This window comes from Dromiciops gliroides, chromosome 5, assembly GCF_019393635.1.
Source record: "Dromiciops gliroides isolate mDroGli1 chromosome 5, mDroGli1.pri, whole genome shotgun sequence".
In the NCBI taxonomy this organism is placed as follows: domain Eukaryota; kingdom Metazoa; phylum Chordata; class Mammalia; order Microbiotheria; family Microbiotheriidae; genus Dromiciops; species Dromiciops gliroides.
Window position 1 is genome coordinate 132170593 of NC_057865.1, and position 24792 is coordinate 132195384.

At 37.5% G+C, this 24792-nt stretch overlaps 1 protein-coding gene across 1 annotated transcript in view; it reads right to left on the bottom strand.

Annotated features, from left to right (window-relative positions):
• Positions 1-5451: 5451 nt before the first annotated feature.
• The window catches only part of MET (MET proto-oncogene, receptor tyrosine kinase), a 161042-nt gene continuing 141701 nt past the window's right edge, over positions 5452-24792 (bottom strand). The window contains exons 17-21 of the mRNA XM_043969125.1: positions 23696-23877; positions 20125-20234; positions 18683-18848; positions 7880-8016; positions 5452-7750 (exon numbers count right to left, since the gene is read on the bottom strand). Of these exons, the coding sequence (XP_043825060.1) occupies positions 7540-7750; positions 7880-8016; positions 18683-18848; positions 20125-20234; positions 23696-23877 (806 nt within the window). The 3' untranslated portion in view covers positions 5452-7539. The remainder of the gene's footprint in view (positions 7751-7879; positions 8017-18682; positions 18849-20124; positions 20235-23695; positions 23878-24792) is intronic.

The following is a 24792-nucleotide window of genomic DNA, read 5'->3' on the forward strand; positions in this document are numbered from 1 at the left end:
AATAATAATTAGAATGACCCATTTAAGTTGATATTCTGAAAAAATATTTTCATGTATGCACACACATGTACATACACATACACACACAGTGTTGCTATTGTGATTTTCTGAAATCAACTTTGGGTTGGCAGTTTGCTGTCTCTTCCCCCAGGAGTATCAATAGAATGAAAGGCTCTTCAAGTAGCTGATGATGATTATTTGGCTTTTTACAGGAATATTTAACGAGGACTATCAGCAGAAGTAGCACAAGTAATAGCATTACAGCAGAAGTTTTTTCTGATTTTTTAAAAAATTAGAGTTTCAGGAATAAATCTGTTAGAATCATGTAACTGATTTCTAAAGTGCAAACTCTTGAGACCAGAGTTTATAAAGCCTCTGAATTTGGCTCTTGTTTAAAGGGATTGTTGCTGCTGATGAATATGGTGGTTGTTGAGTCACAGTACTACCAAGGGAAAACCCCTGGGTTGGTCATAATGGAAAGAGCAGATGTTACAAGGACACAGTTATTTTTTTTAAAGTAAAATTAGGATGTTGAGGAAATAATAAAATAATATAAAATAATAAAATATAGAGGAATGTAGAGGAAAGCCTCTTGCATGTTGCTATTTTTCTGATGTTAGAAAGCTGAGGGTGACAGCAAAAAGGTGCATAAACACAATGGGGTAGATGGAAAAGAGCAGTTGGGAATATCAAGTGAGATCTAACATTTCAGTAAAAGCCATTTGGACCACGAGAAAGAGGAACCTGCCACAGCAGAATCCCCAAGCAGCCTCCTCCCACTTTTCCCTTAGTCTTGATGGAATCTTCATGAGGAACACTGACTGTTAGGGGAAGTCATTGAGAAATTCAGTTCCAACACGTTTGGATGCCAGAGATAGTTTTTTTTTTTTAAACTTGATTAAAATTTTATGCATTTTTGTCATTCTAGCCAAGACGTCCAGGGATTAGCAGATGTCTGTGCCAGCCTGGAACTCATGTTGAGCAAAGAATGCAGCCCAGGGGACAGTGAAAAAGGGAATACACAAAAACAAGGGCCTTTTCCAAAACAGAGTTTCATTGAAATATATTATTATTATCCTTTGCAATTCTTATCCAAAACAACATTATTAGTTCAACTTAATTGTATTAAGTTTGGAGTGGATGCATTTTAACTTTGTGCATATTCATTTAAAGGTTGATTCTTGCATTTAATCTCAATTCCAGAATACCTAACTATCCTTCCTTCCTATGCAATCTACACAGGCTTGAGCAGGTACCAAATGTCATCTAGATTCCTCAGTATTAAGGCTGGGATCTGGGTAAAAATTCTTATCTGAAATGAGGATCTAGTGTTTCCTTTAATAACCGGTTTTTTTATGCATCTGGAATGGTAATTACTTTGTACTATCTTCCTTTCTGTTTAATTGACACTTTGCTATTGTAAAATATTTTTGACTTGACTAGCCTAATTTGGGGGGACTGATGCTATGGATGACTAAGCTGGGGACTGTTGACTATTTGGCTGACTTCGTTAATTTAATGTGGGCCGTTTATAAAGTTCCACCACACTGCTCCCAAACTGATAGACTAAAGATTAAGAAGCCTCTTAACCAAATAATCAAAGCAGAGTTTATTTATGAGATACTATTTAAAATTAGGAATACAGGGAAATAAAGTGTACAACCTGACTGCTTTCCTGAGGTCTCTTTCGCACCTGCTGCACTTCAACTTCTTGAATACAATAAGGGCCTTTGCCGCCTCCGGCCTCAGGGCACGTTGCACTTTCCCTGGTTTGTATTAAGGCCTGTAACCTTGTCAGCCCCATCTCCTTTTCCGAACCGAACTCTCCTCCGTCCTTGTCTGTGCTCTAGTCTGTCCTCTAGTCAGCCCCTCTCCTTAATCTTGTCTCTCTATCTAGTCCATCCTCGCTCCTTCTTTTTTTCTCTATCTAGTCCGTCCTCCTCTAGTCAGCCCCTCTCCTAGTCCCTCCGTTTTCTAGTGGTCCATCTCCCCCCTCCTGTCTCACTCCCAGGTCTATATATACACCTTTTCTTCTCTCCACTCAAATCTCGGGGCTCCCTTTGCCCCCACAGACCAAGCTAATCCGCCAATCAGAGCTGCAGCTGGTTGGGGGGGTGCACTCCCCCTTTACGTGCCTCAGCACAGGCTATCTTTCAGATAGCTCCGCTCAGGTCGGAGGGAGCTGGGGGCTTTTTTTCCCCAGCTTTCTGACCTGGCGTCTTGTACAGCCCACGGGGCTTTTTCGCTCAGCTGAAGCTGAGGAGGAGGGGGAGAGACCCTGAGGGCCTAAGGCTTTCTAATCTCAGCCTAAAGGTAGGGTTCCCAAATCAAAATACATTTCCACACTATCATGGAAGAGAATACTTGTTTGTCATATTACAGCAAAAGGACTGCCACATAATAATACACTAGTTGGGGGGGGGGGAGTCAGACTCAGGACTTCCTAAGTCCTTATTATTTGTTAAATACTTATCTTCAAGCCAACACGAGTAGTTGTTTGACAGGATAACAAGTTGTATTAATGATGAGCTTTTCATTATCTTAGATATGCTTTTGCAATTTTCCTTGGTTTCTGCTCCCAGGTCGGATAACAAGTCAATAGTAGTTATAAACCTCTCAGCAATGTGATCAATACCTTTGGCTGACGTAATCTAGACCTCTGGTATAATTTACAACAAAGGACAGTTTGGGCAAGCCTCTGTTTTATTACCTTCAATTCTCCAACTGAAATATTTCACTGGTTTTATGACTGAGGTTATTTGGGATTTTTAAATAGATGGGTATTTAATAATAGCTCTGAAGCAAAAAGTCAAGTAAGAAAGGGAAAACCATATTGAAGAATTGAGAACAATCAATGTTTCTTTTCTCTGTGTAGACTGTGTATTGTCTGAAAATTAGCTAATAGTCCCAAATGCTGGACTGTATTAGCTAGAGGTTCAAGATGAGTAAAAGAAAGTAACAATTTATCCAGCTTGATCTAAATGCTAATGAAGCATCTATCTTCTTACCAGCTAAATATATACGATCTAGCAAGAACAATAACACATTTTTCTTACATTTCCTCAGAATAAGAATACTTTTAAGCACCTATTTACAAACAGCATGGAACAGTCCTGGACAGAAATGAAACTTGAAAGAATGGTTCTGTGTGGTTCCTTTTCCCTTCAATACACATTTCCTATAATTTAGGATTTTCTTTATTTCTCTTGTGAAAACCCAAGGAGGAAGAAAGGGGGAAAAGGTATTGTTAATGTTATTGAAAGAAAACAAAGGTGGTAGGGGTGGAGAAAAGGGAAAGAGGAATAAGGAGGCAAATGATCTTATAGTTGGGGCTAAATCAGGTGCTGTATTCCCAGACCAAACAGGACACTGGCTTCTCATTCTTATCCATCCGTTCATTGGTCAGTTCCTTTGTTCCTATTTTTAAAGCTGATTTGGGGTACACTTTCTTTTCCTTCACTCAACCCTATGGATGTTTCTTCTAGACGATATTCATTCTCTTGAGAGGGAGCCATTTAAGAGAGGACTAGGACCATAGCGTCATAAATTTAGAAATAGAAGGAACTTTGGAGGTTGTATATAGTCCAACTTTTTTATTTTCAAATGAGGAACCTGAGGATTCAGAAATTAATATTACCGAAGGAGCTAGGATTTGAACCCAAGTCCTTAGAATCCAAATCCATTGCAATTTCTACTGTATCATACTCTCTCCCTAACTATCTTTTCCAGGTAAGGCAAAAGGTTTAGTGACCCAAATTAAGTAGGACTAGAGTTGAGAGCTAATAGTTCCAAAGTGATAACTAAGGCAGAATGACTGAGGCTTTGTTTCAGGGCACAGAGATTTAGAAAGTACAAAAATTTAACAAGCATTCCTTTCAGCAGGAAAAGCTGAATTACTAGATTAACTCTTAGGATCACCTGATTTGAATTACTTCTTGTCTTATTTCCTTATTATGAATTACAAAGTTGATTTGAGCATTTGTTCCCTGCTGCTTGCCCAGGTGGCTTATCTGCTCTATGTATTCAAATTGCTAGTTATGGGCCTAATTACTTCTGGTTTTGAATCTTGTTTGGTGAACTTGGGGGAAACCTTTTAATTCTCTTGTTTCTTATTAACTTACCTCAAAGGGCTAAATTGGGAGGATTATTTCAATTTGAGTTTGTTAAACAAATTGTCAAACTATAATCATGTAATAAAGATTTCCTTTTTACTTCCAGGACATTTTCTAAGAGTACTGTACTAATATTTAAAATAGATTTTTGGAACTCATCATCTGGAATAAAACATACCTCAATTTGAGGCAAAAATATATACTTCTCAGGCGGCTAGGTGGCAAAGTGGATAAAGCACTAGCCCTGGATTCAAGAGTACCTGAGTTCAAATCCGGCCTCAGACACTTGACACTTACTAGCTGTGTGACCCTGGGCAAGTCACTTAACCCCCATTGCCCCGAAAACAAAACAAAACAAAAATATATATACTTCTCACACTGTCACTTGGGATAACTTAACTATGGCCAAGAATAATTACCGTTAGGTATAATAATATACTCAATTCCGTTTCTATTCTTGAAATGGAAATTATAGTATAGGATTAAATTCAGGTCTCCAAGTACAACTTTTCAAAGAAACTTCCTTAAAATTCACTCTATCACCTTGTAGCCTGTTAGGCCACCAAAGCACTATTAGAATTGAGTACTAGCTGATGTACCCATGAGTGAAAAGTCCTTGTAATTTAGGGTTCACTTCTCAACTAAGGAAAATGTTGTATTTGGGAGTCTGCAAATGGTCAGCTCCCCCATTTCACTTTGTTTTTTCAATATGGGCTTACTGATGGCTGGCAGTTTCAAATTACTGAAAAGAAATGGGGTAACTGAAGACTTCCCTTGTAATTTCCATTTTCCAATGAGCATAGAAAACACCTGGGTATAGTTATGGGCCAAACCCCCTGCGGTGTTTGAGGGCCTATAAAAGTAGGGACCCTTCAGGACAGAGACAATGTTTATGGCAGTAATGGGCTTTCTTTTCTTTTTAGGCCAGAGGGTCTCTCTGCTAACAGCTATCAGAACCTTGTAACCTGTATAATTTAATTCATGCAATTCCTGTGTTAGAATGAGAACCTGGCAGGAACTAGTGGTCCCAGAAATTCACATTTTAACAGAAAAATATAGTCAGTTCAGTAACCCGGGACAAGATCCTTTGAAGAATATTCTCATTCTCTGAAGCCATCTTTCTTCAAAGTTGAAAAGCCGCATGATAGTCTATAGGTAAAACAATGGATTGTGAGTCAAGAATGCAAGTTCTTGTATGCAGTGGCAAGATACAAAAACAGCCTGATGTGTGGATTATTTTGACTTTGTAATCCTAAAACAATTTTAAGATTCCTTTGTCATCATGTAAATGGAGTAGGAAACTGAGTGTGGTTAAGCAAGGACTAACTCTGAGGACACAGGATGTTAATCTCTTTATTTGATTCCCATGATTATATCAGAACAACAACTATAAACATACAAAGTACCATTCAGATCGTCTGCAGGTATATATTTATGGACAAATATCAAATTCTTACAAGAATCACTTACTTTTACAGGCTGTCCCAGACACAATGTTAACTTTATTAAAGGAAGAGTTCATAAATAGTAAACATGATTTTCACATTGTAACTTTTATGAGCATGTATGTACAAGTGTGCAGTTCTTGTCAATGGGTTTCACCCCCACAAGCTCTTTATGTCCCAAGTACTTCTGTAGCCGAGAGATGGGCAGAGATGATACATTACTATCTCAGAGCAGAGCTCTGTCATTTTCAGTTTGCAGACACTCACTGAATCTACACTATATACAATATAATACGTACCTCTGAAGTGAAATGTGTCTGCACTACAGAGGACCTGATGATGCCTACTACCCTCACCAAAGAACTTTTGGTTATATTAATTCTTACAAGAATAGTAAAACTGTTAATCAGTTTCAGTGTAACATGTCCTCCATTGTAGCTTGCTTGCTAACTAACCCTTGGCCTCAAGTGAAGGTGATGTCATGAGGGTGGGGTGTACTGGCAATCAGTGCATTTCCTTATCTCTATTTACAGTCATTTAAAAAAAAATCACCCCAAGGTATAAATCCAAGTCTGACATACCTTTTTTGAAATGTTCACAGTGCAGTATTTTGTGGCCTAACAAAACATTGTGTATGTTGTTAAAAATAAACATTTTTATAAAAATATAATACTTTGTGTTTACATGGACAAGACCAGCTCTAACATCCTATACCACATACACTATACAGTAGTAGGCACAAGATTCCACAGAACAAAACACCACAAGGCTTCATTCTAGAGTGACTGGATTCCATTCTAACTGGCCAGAACTTTAGGAATATGCTTCTTACATGTCCTTTTCTGGCCATAAGTTGGGTAAATCTACATGCACAGTGGCAGAACTGGACTGACTGAAAGGATGTTCTTGTGTCACTAGTTGGTGAAGTTATGGAGAACAAGCCACCTGGACACCAGGGACCAATATTTCTGGGTTATTGACACCTAGGAATTGCCATAACCGAGGGCCACAGTTGAGCAGAATAACCAAAATTTTCAGTCAGACTGATTCTGTTCAGGATACATACTGATTTCTCTCTAGAAATGTTTATCACTACAACTCAAATTTTTACTCTCAGAGAATAGTTATTTCTTGAAATACAGAAAAAAAACCACATCCAAAATATCCAAATTAACTAAGTCACAATTTTAACAGTATCATTTTTGAGAGGTGATGTCTAAATGACAACTGAATATGCTATTAGGACTATTTTATTTAAGAAAATAATCTAAAAGTTGTCTATATACAATATGCAAATGCTATTAATTTATAAAAACATTCTGTCATGCTGTTTTGAAATTATGACTACATTATGTATGATTCTTCCCTAAGAAAGGGAATTTACTCAACAGTCCTTTAATGAACCCTTTTGCCTAATGGGCAAAAATGTCAAGATTAAGAACAAAGAAATGCTAGAACCTATACAACATAAAAAGACATCCTTTGAAATACTGGACTTCTAAATAGGTAGTCTGGCCTCTATCTGTGTGTCTATTTCACAAAGACAGTTCCTCTTCTGGATTGACTATGGTCCATGAGACTTTCGAAATTTGTCACTTTAATTCCCATAATGTAACCAGCAATTTAAAGCCAAGCTGAGCAGTGATTCTTTGTCAACTGTACACACTTTAACTCAATGGGTCAGTTTATGTCCCAGATGTCATACAAGTTTCAATCTCAGGCAGCAGCAGTTGGTCCAGATAATTTGATGAGTTAGAAAACTTCCTAGAATTGCATGAATTTAAATAACACAATATAAAATCCTTATAATAGTGCAACTTTGGGCAAAAACAACAAACAAATGATGGTGTTTTCCCCCAGGCAGTGAAAAAGCAAAAAAAACAAAAAAACAAAAACAAAAAACAGTGGATAGAACAGCTGCTTTTGTTTGAACTACCACTATGGTAGCTTTCTCACACACAAGGAAGTAGAGGTACACTCTGTCAGGTGTCCACTTCCCCATCGATGTTGTCTTGGGAGGACAGAAGGGAAGGGTAGGGAGCAACACACTTTACATTGACATAGGTTGCATTCACGTGAACATAATGCTCTCCAATAAATGTGGAGAATATGACTGATATCTTTGAGACCAGTTCAGAGAAGGAGGGACGCATTTCAGCTTTTGGGTGCCAGCATTTTAACATGACTTCATACCTGTTTCAGAGAGAAGCCAGAAAAAGATTATTGGAAGCAATGCTTTCTTTCAACAACAGAAAACTCACATTTAGAGGAGACTCCCCAACTTGAACCCCAATCACCAAAGATCTCTGAAGGATGACTTACAGTGCATCTGGGCAGTACTCAGGCTGCAAGAGCCTCCGACCTTGCAATAAGTAAACTGTGATATCAAAGGTGTTAACATCAGGATAAGGAGGTGCTCCTCTAGTCATTAGTTCCCAGAGAAGCACTCCAAAAGACCACTGAAAAAACAAGGAAAAAGAAGTTCAGGTTAGAATGGTTTGAACATGCAACCTGAAATGTGAGCCAGCTCACCAGATTTTAGTGATGAAAGAGTCTGCTTAAAACATTCAATGATACACTCTCCCATTTCAAACACATTGTGTTGGGAGCAGGTTTTCTTTGAGGGTGAAAAATAGGATACCAATTTTATAACATGTTTGAACTAGAATCAGGCAAAATGAACTATATGATATACGTTTATTTGTCAGGTATTCAAAAAGTTCTAAGCCTAAACAATAATTAAAATATCACCTGTGATTAATATGATAGCACTTATCTGGTAAATGTACCAACGTGTTCCCCTTAGAATATCTCAACAGTATTTTAGCTTTAGTAAATGAATAAAGCAATAAAGACTTTTCAAAAGCAATTACAGTGTTAGGACATACAAAATAATCCAAATTCTTCTAAAGTTTTAGTCTGGAGGGATAGTTACATCTTTTAGCTAGCATTAATGTTTTCAGCTCTGGGAAATTTAACTACTAAGTGTTAACATTCATTTTAATATTAACTATATTAGATTAAAAGTAAATTCTAGATTGGTCCATATATAGGATTGTATATGAATTGTAGAGGATTCTCCTCCGTATCCGGTACATCAGCATGCCCTTAAGCCTCTGAAATTTTTTTTTTTAAATTTTGTAGCAGTAAAAGCAATAACAGAGGTGATAGTAATAACAGCCTCCTCACCAGCTATCTGGAAGACTGTGTCTGATCCCCCGCTTCTTGGAAGGGAGGTGAGGTAAATTCTTCCCACTTCAATGTTTTAAACAAACTGTCTGCATTCTGGCCCCAATCCCTTAGAAACAGATATTTCACTGTAGCTCATAGGCTTTCCCTATTTTGCATCTCTGAGACTGAAAAATCTAGTGAGGAAGGGATCTTCTGACATTTTCTTGCACAAAGAGTTTGCATTTTGCCTTGGAGGTAAAGTTCTACTTTACCCTGGTAGGTAAATAACATCAGAGTTGCAGCTTGCAGTGGCAAACAGTTGGAATGAAGGCCAAGGGGACAGCAGGCATAGTAGATCCCATGGAACAATTTGTTTTCCAAAATATATATATATTTTTTCTCAGTGGTCAAAAGTCTATTCTCTCTCCCTTCTCCCTTCCTCTCTCCATTAGAAACAAAATCAAACCCTTATAATGAATGTGCATAGTCAAGCAAAACAAATTCCCAAATAGGGCATGTAAAAAAGGTCTCATTCTGCATCTGAGTCCATCTGTCTCAGGAAAGGGTAGAACATTTCTTAATTGGTCATCTGGAATCATACCTGTTCATGCACTGATCAGAGATCTTAGGTTTTTGAGAGGTTTTTTTTTTGTCTTTACAATGTTGTTGTTATTGAATAAATAGTTCTCTTGGTTCTGTTTACTCCACTCAACATCAGTTCATAAAAATCTTCCTGGGTTTCTTTTCTCTCTTTAAATTATGAAACATTAATTTTTGTATCCTCTCTCCCTTCTTCCCATGGGGAAAAAAGAAATATAAGACCCTTGTAATAATTTAGCATAATCAAATAAAACAAATTCCCACTTTGGCCATGTCCAAAAGTATGTCATGTTCTTCATATCAGTCCATCACCTCTCTGCCATTTCTCTTCCTTTTTTTTCCCCAGAATTTTTCACCATTGGTCTTCTGGAATCATGGTTGATCATTGTGTTGATAAGAATTTTAAAAATCTTTTGGAATACTTTTTTTTTTTTTTACAATATTCCTGTTACAGCATATATTTTTCTCCTAGTTCTAACTCACTTGACTCTCTCTTTGTAAATAGCAAATGTTTCCAGGTTTGGCTGAAACCATTTCTTTATTAATTTCTTATAGCACAATATGTTGTATTCTATTACATTCATATACCTAATTTGTTTGCCACTCCCCAATTGTTGGTTGCTTGTGGAGTTTCCAGTTCTTTGGCACTACTAAAAGAACTGCTATAAGTATTATAACTAAAAGAACTATTTAATTATTTTTGTGACACAGATCCTTTTCCTCTTTCTTTGATCTCTTTGGATTGGAGGACTAGTAGTGGTACTGCTGGGAATCCACTCTTTAGGAACTTCTGTGGCATAGTTCCAAATGACTTTTCAAGAGTGCTGGATCAGTTCATAACACCATGAAGCAGTATCTGAGATTTGTAAATGCATACCGGGTGGTTCCAGGAGTGGAGTGAGAAAGGGGACTGAAGAACATGCAGTTCTAATTACTTTAAACCTAATTACTTTAGCCTCCCCTTATTCAAGTTCTGGGGCCCTAGTCTTCTTTGTCTTCAAGTTGGGTATTTGGGGGGAACTTTGAAAGGGAGAAAGTTATCATGCTTCCCTTTTTTTTCTTTTAAAGGGCTAGTAAGTGTCAAGTGTCTGAGGCCGGATTTGAACTCAGGTCCTCCTGAATCCAGGGCCAGAGCTTTATCCACTGCTCCATGCTTCACTTTGAATTCCCAGCAAGTGTGAATCCCAAATGTAGCACTTACCATGTGCCCATCATTGTGCTAAGGGCTTTACAATTATTATCTCATTTGATCCTCACAAACAACCTTGGGAGGTGGGTACTATTATGATCCCCATCATATAGATGGGGAAACTGAGGCAAAGAGAAGGTAAGTGACTTCTTCAGGGTCACACAGGTGGTGTCTGAGGCCATGTTTGAACTCAAGTTTTTCTGACTCCAGGTTCAGCCCTTAATTCACTGTGTTACCTAGCTACCCCTAATAGAATGGGGGAAGTAGTGAGATAACAACAAAAAGGAGTAGTTTGTACATGCCTCCAGTAGAGAATTATCTGTGCTGTGGGCAAAGAGCCAGATCTAGAGTCAGGAAGACCCAAGTTCATATCTGACCTTAGACATTCACTATTTTTGTGATCCTGGGCAAGTAACTTGACCTGTTTGCTTCAGTTTCCTCAACTATAAAGTGGGAACAATAATAGCATTTACCTCACAGGGTTGTTGTGAGAATCAAATGAGATAATTTGTAAAGAAAGAGCTTTTGCACAGTGTCCACTACATAGTGGGCATTATATAAATACTTCTTCCCTTTATCCTTCCTATGTTAGGGTTAGAGTAGGGTGAGAAGGTGCCAAGAGACTCCTCAGAGGAAAGAGAGATTGGGAGGATGGAAAAGTTCCCTTGTTGTCTCACTGCTATATGCTTCGGGCCATCAGAGTTCAGGGAAAGAATTGGTAAGAAATTTATTTCCCAAAGTGCATCTCTCTGCCACCTTTTGACTCTTAAAATAACTTTCTTAATTTTTTTTTGAAAACAGTCTTGATGTGGGACTGTGACAGATAAAACTATGTGGCAAGTGTATGGAAAAATATTTCCTTATTTGTATCTAAAATCTTCCTTACGAGCTTTCCCATTTATTGGACTGCTTTATGTTCTAAATGCTTGCAGTAGTCTAACTTAAGCTACAAAGTTGTTTACTCTTCTATTTGAAATGGGAAGGTTTTGAAGGAAAAAGGATCTGTTGTTACGTGCAGACTTGCCAAGCTGGCGGAACTGGGTTTTCAAGATACACAAGGACACTGTCTCTTCCTCGGAATTTCTTAAATGCTATCTTCTAAGAGCTTGGGCATCTATCTTTCAGTTGTGGCCAAATGTTTCCTGCCATTTGCTCGTATGCATGCAGTCATAAAAGTGCCCTTGCTTCATGTGGCCAGCTGAATTGTATCATTTTGTCTCAAAGTTCCCTTGATGCTCCTTGCTCCTGACCTCACTAAAACATGCTTACTTCTCATCTTTGACATAGCTTCTTTATGCCTATAAACATAACATTTATTGACACTTTGGGATCCATTGCCCTGAAGAAAGAATGATTCTGTTAAAAATAAACTTGAACTATTTGTTAATCAAAAATAGGTGGGTTTTTTTTGGTGCCAGGAGAATGATGGCTAACAAGGATTTTTGAGTTGGAAAAGATTGTTGTACAGATATAAAATGAGAATCAGACTTAGCGATTCCTCACAAGTTGGGTGATTTGGGTCAGTTCTCATTTCCTTTGCTTTTCTGTTGTTCTCTTAAGCAGTTCTTTTTTGTTTGTTTTTTGTGCAGGGCAATGGGGGTTAAGTGACTTGCCCAGGGTCACACAGCTAGTAAGTTTCAAGTGTCTGAGGCTGGATTTGAACTCAGGTACTCCTGAATCCCGGGCTGGTGCTTTATTCACTGCGCCACCTAGATGCTCCTCTTAAGCAGTTCTTGAGTGTTATGACACAAAATACAGTATACTATGGTAGAATTTGAGAAATCCAAAGCCTTGCCATTTGTTGGCCAGTGGCCAATAATGTAGTCTAATGCACAGGGAAATCTGGAAGCTTTGTTGCATGAAGCTGTAGCAAATGAACTTATTGAATTTTTAAATTATGTAAAGTCCTTATGTGATACTTTAGTACAACCTTTTAAATGTTTAGGTTTAAGACATTACTTTCCCATATTTTTGCCATTCTAAATTTCTACAATCTTCAGGCCCACAGCTGTGTGGAAACAGAGGAACATAGATGAGGCTTGGCTAGCACACCTTCCATATGAAAGAGTTCTGTTGCCAGCTGATAAGTTGTATGGGATGGATGGTCAGCTCCCCAAATTCTATAACATCTCCTTGTTAGGTGTTATTCTTGGCCAGACTCAGGCTTTCAGGTGCTGATTGGAGCTCTTTTACTACCATCTAGCTCAGCTTTCAAAGTTCTATGAATTTGTCCTATTTATTTTCTTAGACCAAGCTATTCTCATTCAGACCCTGTTCTCTACTGTTGATAGCTAACACAGTCGGGACAGATAGGTGGTGCAGTGGATAGAGCACAGGCCCTGAAGTTGAGAGGACCTAAATTAAAATCTCACCTCAGATACTGCCTAGCTGTGTGACCCTGGCCAAGTCACTTAACCCCAATTGCCTCAAACATCCAGGGCCACCTCCAGTCATTCTGATGTATACCTTTTTTTTTTTTTTTGCAGGGCAATTAAGGTTAAATGACTTGCCCAGGGTCACACAGTTAGTAAGTGTCAAGTGTCTGAGGCCAGATTTGAACTCAAGTCCTCCTGAATCCAGGGCCAGTGCTTTATCCACTGTGCCACCTAGCTGCCCCCCCCATCCTGATGTATATCTTTTTTTCCATATTTTAAAAATTTGTAATAAAGTATTTTATTTTTTTCCCTGTTACATGTAAAGATAATTCTCAACTTTTGTTTATACAAGCTTTCCAATTTCAGATTTTTCTCCCTCCCTCCCCTCCCTCCCCCCTCCCCTAGATAGCAGGTAATCTGATATATATATATATATATATATATATATATATATATATATATATACACACACACACACACACACACACATACATAACAACATTAAACATATTTCTGCATTAGTCATGTTATAAGTGAAAAATCAGAGCAATGACAAAAAATCTCAAAATAGAAAAACAACAGTACCAAAGACAAAAGAAATAGTATGGTTCATTCAGCATCTATACTCCACAGTTCTTTTTTTTTTTTCCTGGATTTGGAGATCCTCTTCTATCATGAGTTCCTTGGAACTCTTCTGTACCATTGCATTGGTGAGAAGAATATAGTCCATCACAGTAGATTAACACACAATGTTGATGATACTGTGTATAATGTTCTTCTGGTTCTGGTCATCTCACTCATCATCAGCTCACGCGAGACCCTCCAGGTTTCTCTAAACTCCTCCTGCTCATTGTTTCTTACAGCACAATAGTATTCCATTACATTCATATACCACAACTTGTCCAACCATTCCCCAGTTGATGGGCATCCCCTCAACTTCCAATTCCTTGCCACCATGTAAAGAGCAGCTATGAATATTTTTGTACATGTGGGTCCCTCTCCCCTTACCATGATCTCTTTGGGAAAAAGACCCAGAAGTGGTATTGCTGGGTCAAAGGGTATGCACAGCTTTATAGCCCTTTGGGCATAATTCCAAATTGCTCTCCAGAATGGTTGGATCAGTTCACGGCTCCACCAACAATGCATTAGTGTTCCAATTTTTCCACAGCTTCTCCAACATTTATTATTTTCCTTTTTTGTCATTTTAGCCAATCTGATAGGTGTCAGGTGGTACTGCAGAGTTGTTTTAATTTGCATCTCTCTAATCATTAGAGATTTAGAGCATTTTTTCATATGGGAATAGATAGCTTTGGTTTCTTCCTTATGTATATTTTGCCACTGGACCCAGATGGTTCTGGAGAAGAGAGTGAGGTTGGTGACCCTGCACAGCCCTGTTACTTAAATTCAATTCAGTGCAAGTCATGGCATGATCCCCAATACCATGGTCCTCTTTGAGAATGAAAGACAAACAACAACAGCTAACACAGTCTTGTCACCATCCCTATATATTATGGAAGGGCAAAGGAATACATAGACTCAAAGACTCTAGAATAAAGCTTCTTAAACTGTTGCATAACCAAATGTAGGGCTTGTAGAAATTTGGCAACAGTAAAAGGTTATGTATACCCATTTTATATACCTATATACCTGGGGACACATAAAAATTTCTCAGATGAAAAGGGGTCATGAGTGAAAAAGTTTAAGAAGCTCTACTCTAAACTAGAGGTTCTTAAGTTGATGTCTGTGAACTTGTATTTTTAAGAAAATTGATAAACAATTAAATATAATTGGCTTCCTTGGTAATCTTCACTTCACTCTTGAATCTGCTTCTCTGCCTGGTTTCAACTCCACAGAACAAATGCATCTCCAAGCTTAAGCTTATCACTGTGCTAACTCAGGTTTTGACTGACAGATTTTCCTTCAGCTTCCTCTTGCCTCAGATCATAGGGTTGGAGGGTAGAGTAACAAATTCCTCCCAATGCCTTCGTTTATAGAGGGCAGAAAATGGATTTTCAGTTCCCTCTACTCAGTGTCTGCTGCTCTGACTGGTTTAAAACTCCATGGAACAAAACACCTTCTGGTCTCCTTCCCCCCTTGCCCCTCACTCTCCCCTTACTGCTTCCTTTTGTGTGTTGCCTTCTCCCATTAGATTGTAAAGTTCTTTAGGGTTTTAAAGTCAACACACTGTAAAGAGAGCTTATGATAATGTAAATGTCCAGCAAATAGGTCTTGCTTTTTATTAATTGTTTCCCCAGTGCTTAGCATATTGCCAGGCCCATCGTAAGTGCTTAATAAATGTTGATTGGCAATTCCCATGAATTTCTTTTATTATTTATTTATCCATTTATTTATTATTTTGTTTTATTTTATTTTATTTTTTGTGGGACAATGAGGGTTAAGTGGCTTGCCCAGGGTCCCACAAATAGTATAGGTCAAGTGTCTGAGGCCAGATTTGAACTCAGATCCTCCTGAATCCAGGGCCAGTGCTTTATCCACTGTGCCACCTAGCTGCCCCCATTTCTTTTATATATTTAAAAATGTTATTTGGAAAAAGGGTCCATATGGTTCACCAGATTACTAAAAGGGCCTATAAAACAACAAAATCTAAAAATCTCTGCTTTTGACTCATTTGGCAAATGTTCTTTTTAAGTTGGCATGATGCTTTAAAATTTTCCCAAATTTTACATAAGGTTATTTTGTGCAACTATTTTCCAGGGAATACCTACATATTTGTTTTTCTTTCAGTAGAGACAGCACAACCTTGGATACAAGGATATCTTTTAAGAGTTCATATTATACTTGGAAACAACCAATATTCAAGCAATGTAATACTATTTTTTTTTTAGTGAGGCAATTGGGGTTAAGTGACTTGCCCAGGGTCACACAGCCAGCAAGTGTAGTAATACTATTTAACTTATTATTTTCCATGCATTTTATTAATGGTCAAAATCACAATTTGTATGAGAAATTTCAGCATCTTAGAACTGTGGATAATAGTGACATGAAGAGGTTAAGTCACTTGTTAAAAATCCAGCAATAAATTGGAATTCAAGCTGGGATTAAAAATTCAAGAGTTCTTGATCTCAAGTCTATGTTTGGTCTACCAGGCTTTATGATAATATGCTATTTCTTGATTCAAAGAGATCAAAGTGCTTCACAGAAAACTAAAGAATATACCAGGTCATATTTCTCCCATTGGACAAATGCCAGTGTAAAAAAAAATTCAAATGAGCATAAATCAGGATGTGGAGGGCATCTTTGTATGGAACTGAGTACCAGAAAGTCTGTTTTTGCTTAGCAACCTTTCTAGGCAAGGATGTATATGTGGAGATAAAAGAGGCATTAGCTATACCTCTGAGTACTTAATAGAATGAACATTGAATTAAGTAAGATGAAGAAAAGAAGCAAGTGTGTCCAGTAGCATTCAATTATAGCCTATTCTTTTACCTTCCCACTTTCAGATAGGAGACCTATTTATGAATAATAATGATAATGATAATAATAATAACAATAGCTAGTATTTATAAAGTTCCTTAAAGTTTGCCAAGTGCTTCGCACATGTTATTTAATTCTCACAAACATCTCGGAGGTAGATGCTATTATTATCTTCATTTTCTGATGAGGGAACTGAGGCAAACAGGGGTTAAGGGACTTGCCAAGGATCGATCACACAACCAGTAAGTACCTAAGGCTGAGTTTGAACTCATGTCTTTGACTCCAGCCCTAGTGCATTATCCACTTAGACCTTGCCTAGGTTAAAAAAAACAACACAACAAAAGACCTTTTAGGACCAGTAGCTCTGATCTGATCTAATCAAAATGAGCAAAGCTGGTCCCAAGTGGGAATGAACACCTTTCTATTTGCTTTCAAAATCATCATAGCAAAGTTTTCCAAATCTGAATATCCTGCCAGAACTTTCTAATAACGCTAAAGTTCTTTTCGTTGTGTTTTGCTCCAAATCTGGACATTCGCATTATTATAAGCTCTCTTTCAAGTCTAATTGAGTTACTGAGGTGCAGGAATATATCATATGAATTTCATAACTTCAATGGTTTTTGAATTCACCTAATGGTATTAGCAAGGCCCATCTTGCAGGTAGGTGGCTCAGTGGACAAAATGCTGGACCTGAGGTCAGGAAGATCTGGGTTAAAATCTGATCTTGGACATTTACTGGCTGTGTAACCCTAGACAAGTCACTTAGCCCCTGTTTGTCTCAGTTTCCTTAACTGTAAGATGGAGCTAACAATAGCACCTATCTCCCCGGGTTATATGTGAGGATCAAATGAGATAATATTTGTAAAGCACTTAACACAAAGCAGGCACTTAATCAATGTTTATTTCCTTTCCTTCCTTCTTTCCAGGTAGTCATTTGCAGTACTTACCTGCACATAGTTAAAAGAAAACATGCCATAGAAATAGGACCATGTTGACATTTAAATGCTTGATTTGCAAGAGACAAAATTGCTAATTTACATGTGCATCACTGACCATCTATCAGAGCAATAGGGTATTTATTTATGTTACTTAGTCTGTTTTCATCCTTGTAGTATGAAACACAATCAACAATTACTCCAATGGTGATGTTTTCAAGTAAAATTTTCTTTGAGCTTCTTTCAACAAAGGAGAGGAACAAGGTAATAAATGAAGAAACTTAGAATTAAATTAAATCCAACAAAGACTTTTTAAAACACCTACTTTGTGTACAACACTGTTACATGTAGTAGGGTGAACCAAACACGTATAAGAAGTGGCCTTTATCAGGGCTATGAGGACTGTGCATACCTTTTGACCTGGTAATAGCACTACTAGGTCTGTATCCTAAAGAGATCATAAAAAAGGGAAAAGGACCCATGTGTACAAAAATATGTATAGCAGCTCTCTTTGTGGTTGCAAAGAATTGGAAGTTGAGGGAATGCCCATAAATTGGGGAATGGTTGAACAAGTTGTGGTATAATAATGCAATGGAATACTATTGTGCTATAAATGATGAGCAGGCAGATTTCAGAAAAACCTGGAAACACTTAAGTGGACTGATTCTGAGTGAAGTGAGCAGAACCAGGAGAACACTGTACACAGTAACAGTAACATTGTGTGATCATCAACTGTGATAGACTTAGCTCTTCTCAGCAATACAATGATCTAAGACAATTCCAAAGGACTCATGATGGAAAATGTTCTCCACATCCAGAAAAAAGAACTGTGGAATCTGAATGCAAATTGAACCATACTGTTTCTACTTTTTTTGTTTTTGGAGGTTTTTCTTTTTTTATGTGATTGTACATATATAATCTATATCAGATTGCTTTCTTTCTTTAGTGGAGGGGAGGGAAGAGAGGGAGGGAGAAAAATTTGGAACTCAAAATCTTATAAAAACAAATGGTGGGGCAGCTAAGTGGCACAGTGGATAGAGCACTGGCCCTGAAGTCAGGAGGACCTGAGTTCAAATGTGACCTCAGACACTTAACACTTACTAGCTGTGTGACCCTGGGCAAGTCACTTAACCCCAATTGCCTCACTAAAAAAAAATGGTGAAAACTACATATAACTGGAAAATAATAAAATACTTTTAAGATTGAAAAAAGAAGTGGTCTTTATCAAACAACTTACACTCACATATATTTCTAATAGTATCTCTCAATTCTTATTTTAAACTCCTCAAGTTTACAATTCAGATTCTTATTTAGCAGAACAACAGTCAAGTCTAATTGAGTTACTGAGGTGCAGGAATATATCATATGAATTTCATAAGGAAAAACAGCAAAATCAAGTTAGATAGAATGTGTACATTACCACATCTGACTTTGTAGTAAATTTCTGAGTTTGCAAACTTTCTAAAGCCATCCATTTCACCGGCAGTTTTGCTCCTGTTTTATTGTGTACGCTGTAATATTCTTTATCATACATATCTCTGGCAAGCCCAAAATCAGCAACCTTGACTGTGAATTTTTCATCCAGCCTACAGAAACGACAAAAATTATTATCTGTAATGGTGGAAATAGATTTACAGTTATACTGAATATTCTCTAGATTGTAGCAAGTAGCTTTTGCATTTGAAATCTGTGACTTTTGGAATGAGATCTTCATATCTGGCATCTATTAACTAACACTAAATTAAAATGGAAGTCTTGAGTAAGTACATATGACATTGGTATTACAAATCCATAAATGGATTGACCCTGCCACCTCTGTGACAGTACTCATTACATGGTGCCAAGAAAATCCCTTTTGCTGCTGCTTAGATGTTGACATAGCACAGGATTGTATCTTGTTCTGTTTTACACTTTGGCACATCAGCTTTTGACACAAAGCAATGATTAATTCTCACAGGTCATTTTAAAATTAATTCTAAGATCTAAAGTTAAGGTCAAAGGGGTACATTACACTGCAGTAGGTGTATCCTGTGCCATCTTTCTTGTATTGTTTTCAGTTTGGCCAAGGATCAGTCTTTTTAGTACAGTAAGAACATATCATCCCTCTTTCCTAGTAAAGGATTATAAGACATAATATAGTACATAAGAAAATATCAACTTTCATTAAAAATTAATTCCAAATATCTAGGGTGTGTTGCTTTAAAACAATAGGCCTTAAGCTGTTCCATTTGTAGAAAACCAAGGCTGGCAATTAATAACACAACTCATTCATTCATGCCATACTTCATGAATCAGTGCAATAAAATGGGAAACTATTGAATCAATCACTAACTGTTGACTGTTGTATTATACAGCCCAGGCAGCTAGACACAAATAAAGTTCTTTGTATATTCATTCTAAATACCATTTTTGGTAGGACTAAGCCAGTCCAAGTCCAAATCAAGTCTTGGGCAGCCTCAGTGAAATGGTATCTGCCTACCATTTTTTTTGCCTTTTATAATGCAGAATGCCGAAGATCAAGTTCTCCCTTCTGTAAGCTAATGTAGCATAAAACCACAACATTAGGGGCTACTGGTGGGAAGGACCAAGAAAAGCAAGTGTATATAACAGCTGTTTAAGACCCCCTCCAGAGAGTCCCTTTTAATGTTCTGGTGGATAAATCCTGAAAGTTCCACCCACATTCTTACAACACGATGCTTACACATTATTTGAAACTGTAACTAAAATAAAGGGCCTTTTACATAATGACAACAACACGATTACAGTCACAAAATGTAGGGGGAAAATCACCACCACATTTCTCCTTGTTTCACTTAGTCCCTAAATAATTTGGAAGATACAGATGGAACATTTTATACTTACATACAATTTCTTGCGGCCAAGTCTCTGTGGACAAACTTTTTGCTTGCGAGATATTTCATGCCTTTGGCTACTTGAAGACCAAAACCAATAAGGTCTTTCACTGTTGGGTTCTATAATACATAGGACATGATTAAAGGATAAATCAACCTAAGTTCTGATCTCAAAAGATCTGAATTTTTTTGTAGCAGTTATTATTGTTTTTGCACTGGGTACAAAACTATTTGTACCACTTGTGATCCAAAATTATTTGTTAATGAGCAAGATAGGCTCATCTAAAGAAATACTGACTCTCAAAATTAGAGTCCATGTGGGCAGAGAACTTTGGATTCCTCAATTTGTTTGTGTAGGATAAAATGAGGTGGGGTAACCTATTTTTTGTGTAAAATAAAACCACAAATTGAAATGATGAGCACAGCTGTATGCTACAGCAGAAAGACTAAACACACTGGTGAGTCATGATCAAAAGGGTAGCTCCTTTGAAGGTATCATGGGGTTTGTAAGATTTAAATGTAGAGATGGGCTTTGCAATAATGTCTGCAGGCTCTAGTCAAAGAATAATCTTTTTTTTCAGATGTGGTATAAGAAGGACTTTTTCTTATGCACAAGGTAATCACCATCAGCATAATCTTTTAAAATAAAAAAATCACAATGCTAAGTGAAAAGTCATTAACAGTAAGTTTTCATGGAACCACGATGAACTCAACCCCGTGATAAACCTTGGAGATTAAAATTTGTCTTCAGAGTATCATGCTTACCATGCTGGGGGCAAATTACCTCGTCAGAGTAGACACAAAGAATTAATTGCTCGATTGGTTTTGGCAGGATATCAAAAGACATCCTTGCTACTTGAGAGGTGAATCTACCTTACTTTTATGAACATATAAAAGCCAGAGGCTAGATTTTCAGCATCCTCTTGCCTGACTACAGGATCTTCTCTAACACCTGTGCTTTGGTTCCTTTGGAACCAATACTATGTGAATAAATTTATGCTTTTTATTTGTAAATTGAAGTGGATGAAGAGTAAAGCTCTTCCTGTGATGGAGTCTTCCCAAAGAACTGACAGGAAAGGCCAAGGAAGTGAGCCTACACTTAATCCTACTGGGTGCTTAAAGACTTTCAGAACTTGCTGGAATTTAATGCATTCATTAGAATGGAACTTTATGAGAGTAGAGATTATTTTATTCTTTGTATTTACATATATACATGTATATATATATATACATACACACACACACACACACACACACACACACACACATATATATATATATATATATATATATATATATATATATATACCTAGCACAGTCCTGGACATATAGTGGGAGCTGTTAAGGGTTAAAATTCTAGCTAGTCTGTCTAAAATATCCAATGAGTGGTCACCAATAAATTATAAGCTTTAGCAAGAGTTAGACTTTTAAGCATTTATTAAGGAGAATAAGAATTTTGGTAAAGAGAGAGAAAGGCCTAGATTTCTATCTATTAAAGGGAGAGCACATTTCTAGCTCCGCTCTCCACCAGAGTCCAAAGGAAAGAGAGCGAGACTGAGCGCCAGTCTCTTCCTTCCTCCTCCCACTCGCCCACGTCACTTCCTTTTCCCAAAGAAAAGACTCCTGGTCTTGCCCTCAAAGACCTTCACTTCATGGGTGGAACTCTTCTACAGTAAGTCTCCAGCAGGTGGCGTCATTCCAATCATTACAGAGCTTAATAAATATCCGTTGATAAGCCAACTGGCTAGTAGGTCAGAATCTTCTAGCTTTGCACTGTCATTGTCTGCTGTGGGATCAATTATCATTTCTCCGCTAAAATCCCACCTTCTATTCTGTACTTATCTTGTTTGTACATAATGGTTTTCATATTGTCTTCTGCATTAAACTATGAGCTCCTCAAAGGTGGGGACTGTTTTTGTCTTTCTTTGTATCCCTAGCACCTAGCACAGTGTCCAACACATAACAAGTGCTTAATAAATGTTTATTGTTGACTTGACTCCATGCAAATAGCTCCTAAATCTATGTATCTAGTATAAATCTCTACTAGACTTCAATTCTACATCATCACCTGCCTGCTGGACATTTCCTTCAGGGCATCTTGCATGCATTTCAAACTCAACTTGTCCAAAATAGAACTAATAAACTTTCACTCTTATCCTCCCGTCTCAGTACTAACTGCCCAGTTCCCCAAGTTTGTAATATTGTAGTCAATATTCTTGACTTTCTCCTCTACATAACTCTCCCTAAAAATCATATTCAATCGACAAGTCCTAGAAATTTTATGGCCATGATATTTCTTGTGGCCACCACCTTAGTTTACATCCCTGTTACTTCTCACTTGGACTATTATATTGGCCTTCTAATTGGTCTTCCTACTCAAAGTCTCTCCCTTAGCCTATCCATGCTCCAAAAATAATCTTCTTAAGACATTCGAAAGTTTTCAGTGGTTCCCTATTGCCTATGGAATAAAATATAAACTCCTCACCCTAGCATTGAAGGCCCATCACAGTCTGGTTCTAGTTTACCTTTCCAGACCTATGTCCTATTGCCCTTTTTCTTCAGACTTATGCTATAGCAACATTGAACAGCTTGTTGTTTTCAGAACGGTACACCAGAGATCCAGCCTCTCTGAATTTGCATAGGCCATTCCCCTTGCTTGGGATATTACTCCTTTTTCATTTCCACTTTTCAGAATCCTTGTCATTCAAATAAAATACATTTTGATTAAGAACCTGCCAAGGGCCAGGCATTGTGTGCCATGCTGGGAAATACAAAGACAAAACAAAAACAGTACCTGCCGCAAGAACTTATAGTCTGTTGGGAGATATGACAGGTATATGGATAAATATAAGGTAATTTGAGTAAGCAAAGAGTTCTAAAACTGAGTGATTAAAGAAGATTTCATGTAGGAAATGGTACCTGATGAACCTAGAAGGACCTTAGGGATTGTAAGGGGCAAATGAGAGGAAGGAATATATTGCCAATATGTGTGACAGGTTGTGTGGAGATAAAGACAGAAGAGATGGTCGTAGAGTTTGGGGAATAGCTACTATGATTAGAAGACAGTGAGAGTCTCTTCAAATTTCAGTTTAGGCACTACCCCCTCTGGCAAGTTTTTTTCAGATTACCTGGGTTGTAAGTATTTTCTCTTCAAATGACCACACATTTCCCCACCAGGAACTTGGACTCCCCCTCTGGGTGCCTTGATCCTCATGTGTATATTCTCACTTTATCTTTCTGGAGTCCAGACCTCCAAGGTACTTCTTGGGCTTCTCACCATTCCACTATGGAATTACCGCCCCCCCACTTATTTTCAGCATCCTTTTATATATAGTCTTTCCTCCTTAGAATATAACCTTCTTGAGGACAGGGATTGTTTTGATTGCTAGCATTTGCATGTCTAACATCTAGCTCTTTCTGTCTGTCTCTATCTGCATATATGCTGTATTTCCTAGGTGAATACAAGGCCCTTGACAAAATAAACTTAAAAGATTTAACCAGGTAAGTCCAGAATCTGACTTATTTTGATGGTTTTTGCATGAACCTAATTCTTCACCTGGTACATATGGGAAAATACTCACATGAGTCTCATTTCTTATGAAGTTTCGAAGATCTCCATGTTTCATGTATGGCAGGACCACCAATGGAGATCCTTCACTACGAAGGCAAATTCCCAAAAGTGAGAGGACGTTGGGGTGACTGAAATCTTTCATGATGATCCCTTCAGTCAGAAATTGGGAAACCTCTCCTAGGTCAGTAATTCCTGTGAAATCCAGTGGTAGAAAATAATATCAAATTTCATTGTGGAATACTTGATCAACCAATCAACAATCAGTCAACCAGAATTGATTAAGTTCCTCCTATGTGGCTAGCAGCGTGCCAGTCACTGGTGGTATAAAGACAAAAATTAAACAGTCCCTGACCTCTTACAGCTTCTGTTCTAAGGGGTAGAAAACGTATACACCTACAAAATGGCAAATATGTGTGTGTGTGTGTGTGTGTGTGTGTGTGTGTATATATACATATATAAACACATGTAATGTACAAAATAATAATATACAATATATTATGTAATATATGATATAAATCTATAAAAATAAACACAAGATAATTATGGTGGGAAAGGTACTTGTAGCTTAGGGATTCAGGGTTCAAGATATACAAAATGAATATTTTGTCAGAATCAGAAAAAGCAGTAGAAATTTGAAGTTATTATATTTCCTAAATGTTCATCCAAGTATGAATGACATAATTCTTCATTATCCAAATTACAATGTTATAGTTTCTCCCCTACAACTGAATAAACAATTCAGTTTTCAGGTCTGTCACCTAAAGGAAAGAATCAAGCTGACAAGTAGTACCTACAATGTACCAAGCACTATGCTAGGTTCTGGGGATACACATCTAACTCTGAAAACAGGACACAGTGCTAAGGACTTATCGATTTGATATGCTTGAGTGTAGGACTAATATTTTCTAAAATGAAATACTTGGAATAATACTCAGCATTTGTGCAGACTGCATAATTTCTAATTCATGGATCTGAAGAATATTACAATAGGATTAAACTAATAGCACCGCTGCTATTTTACAGATGTGAAAACTAGGACTCAGAAAAACTAAGTAGTCTGTTCAGAGTCCCAGAACAGGCCAGTGCCAGAGCAAAGAGTAAAGTAAT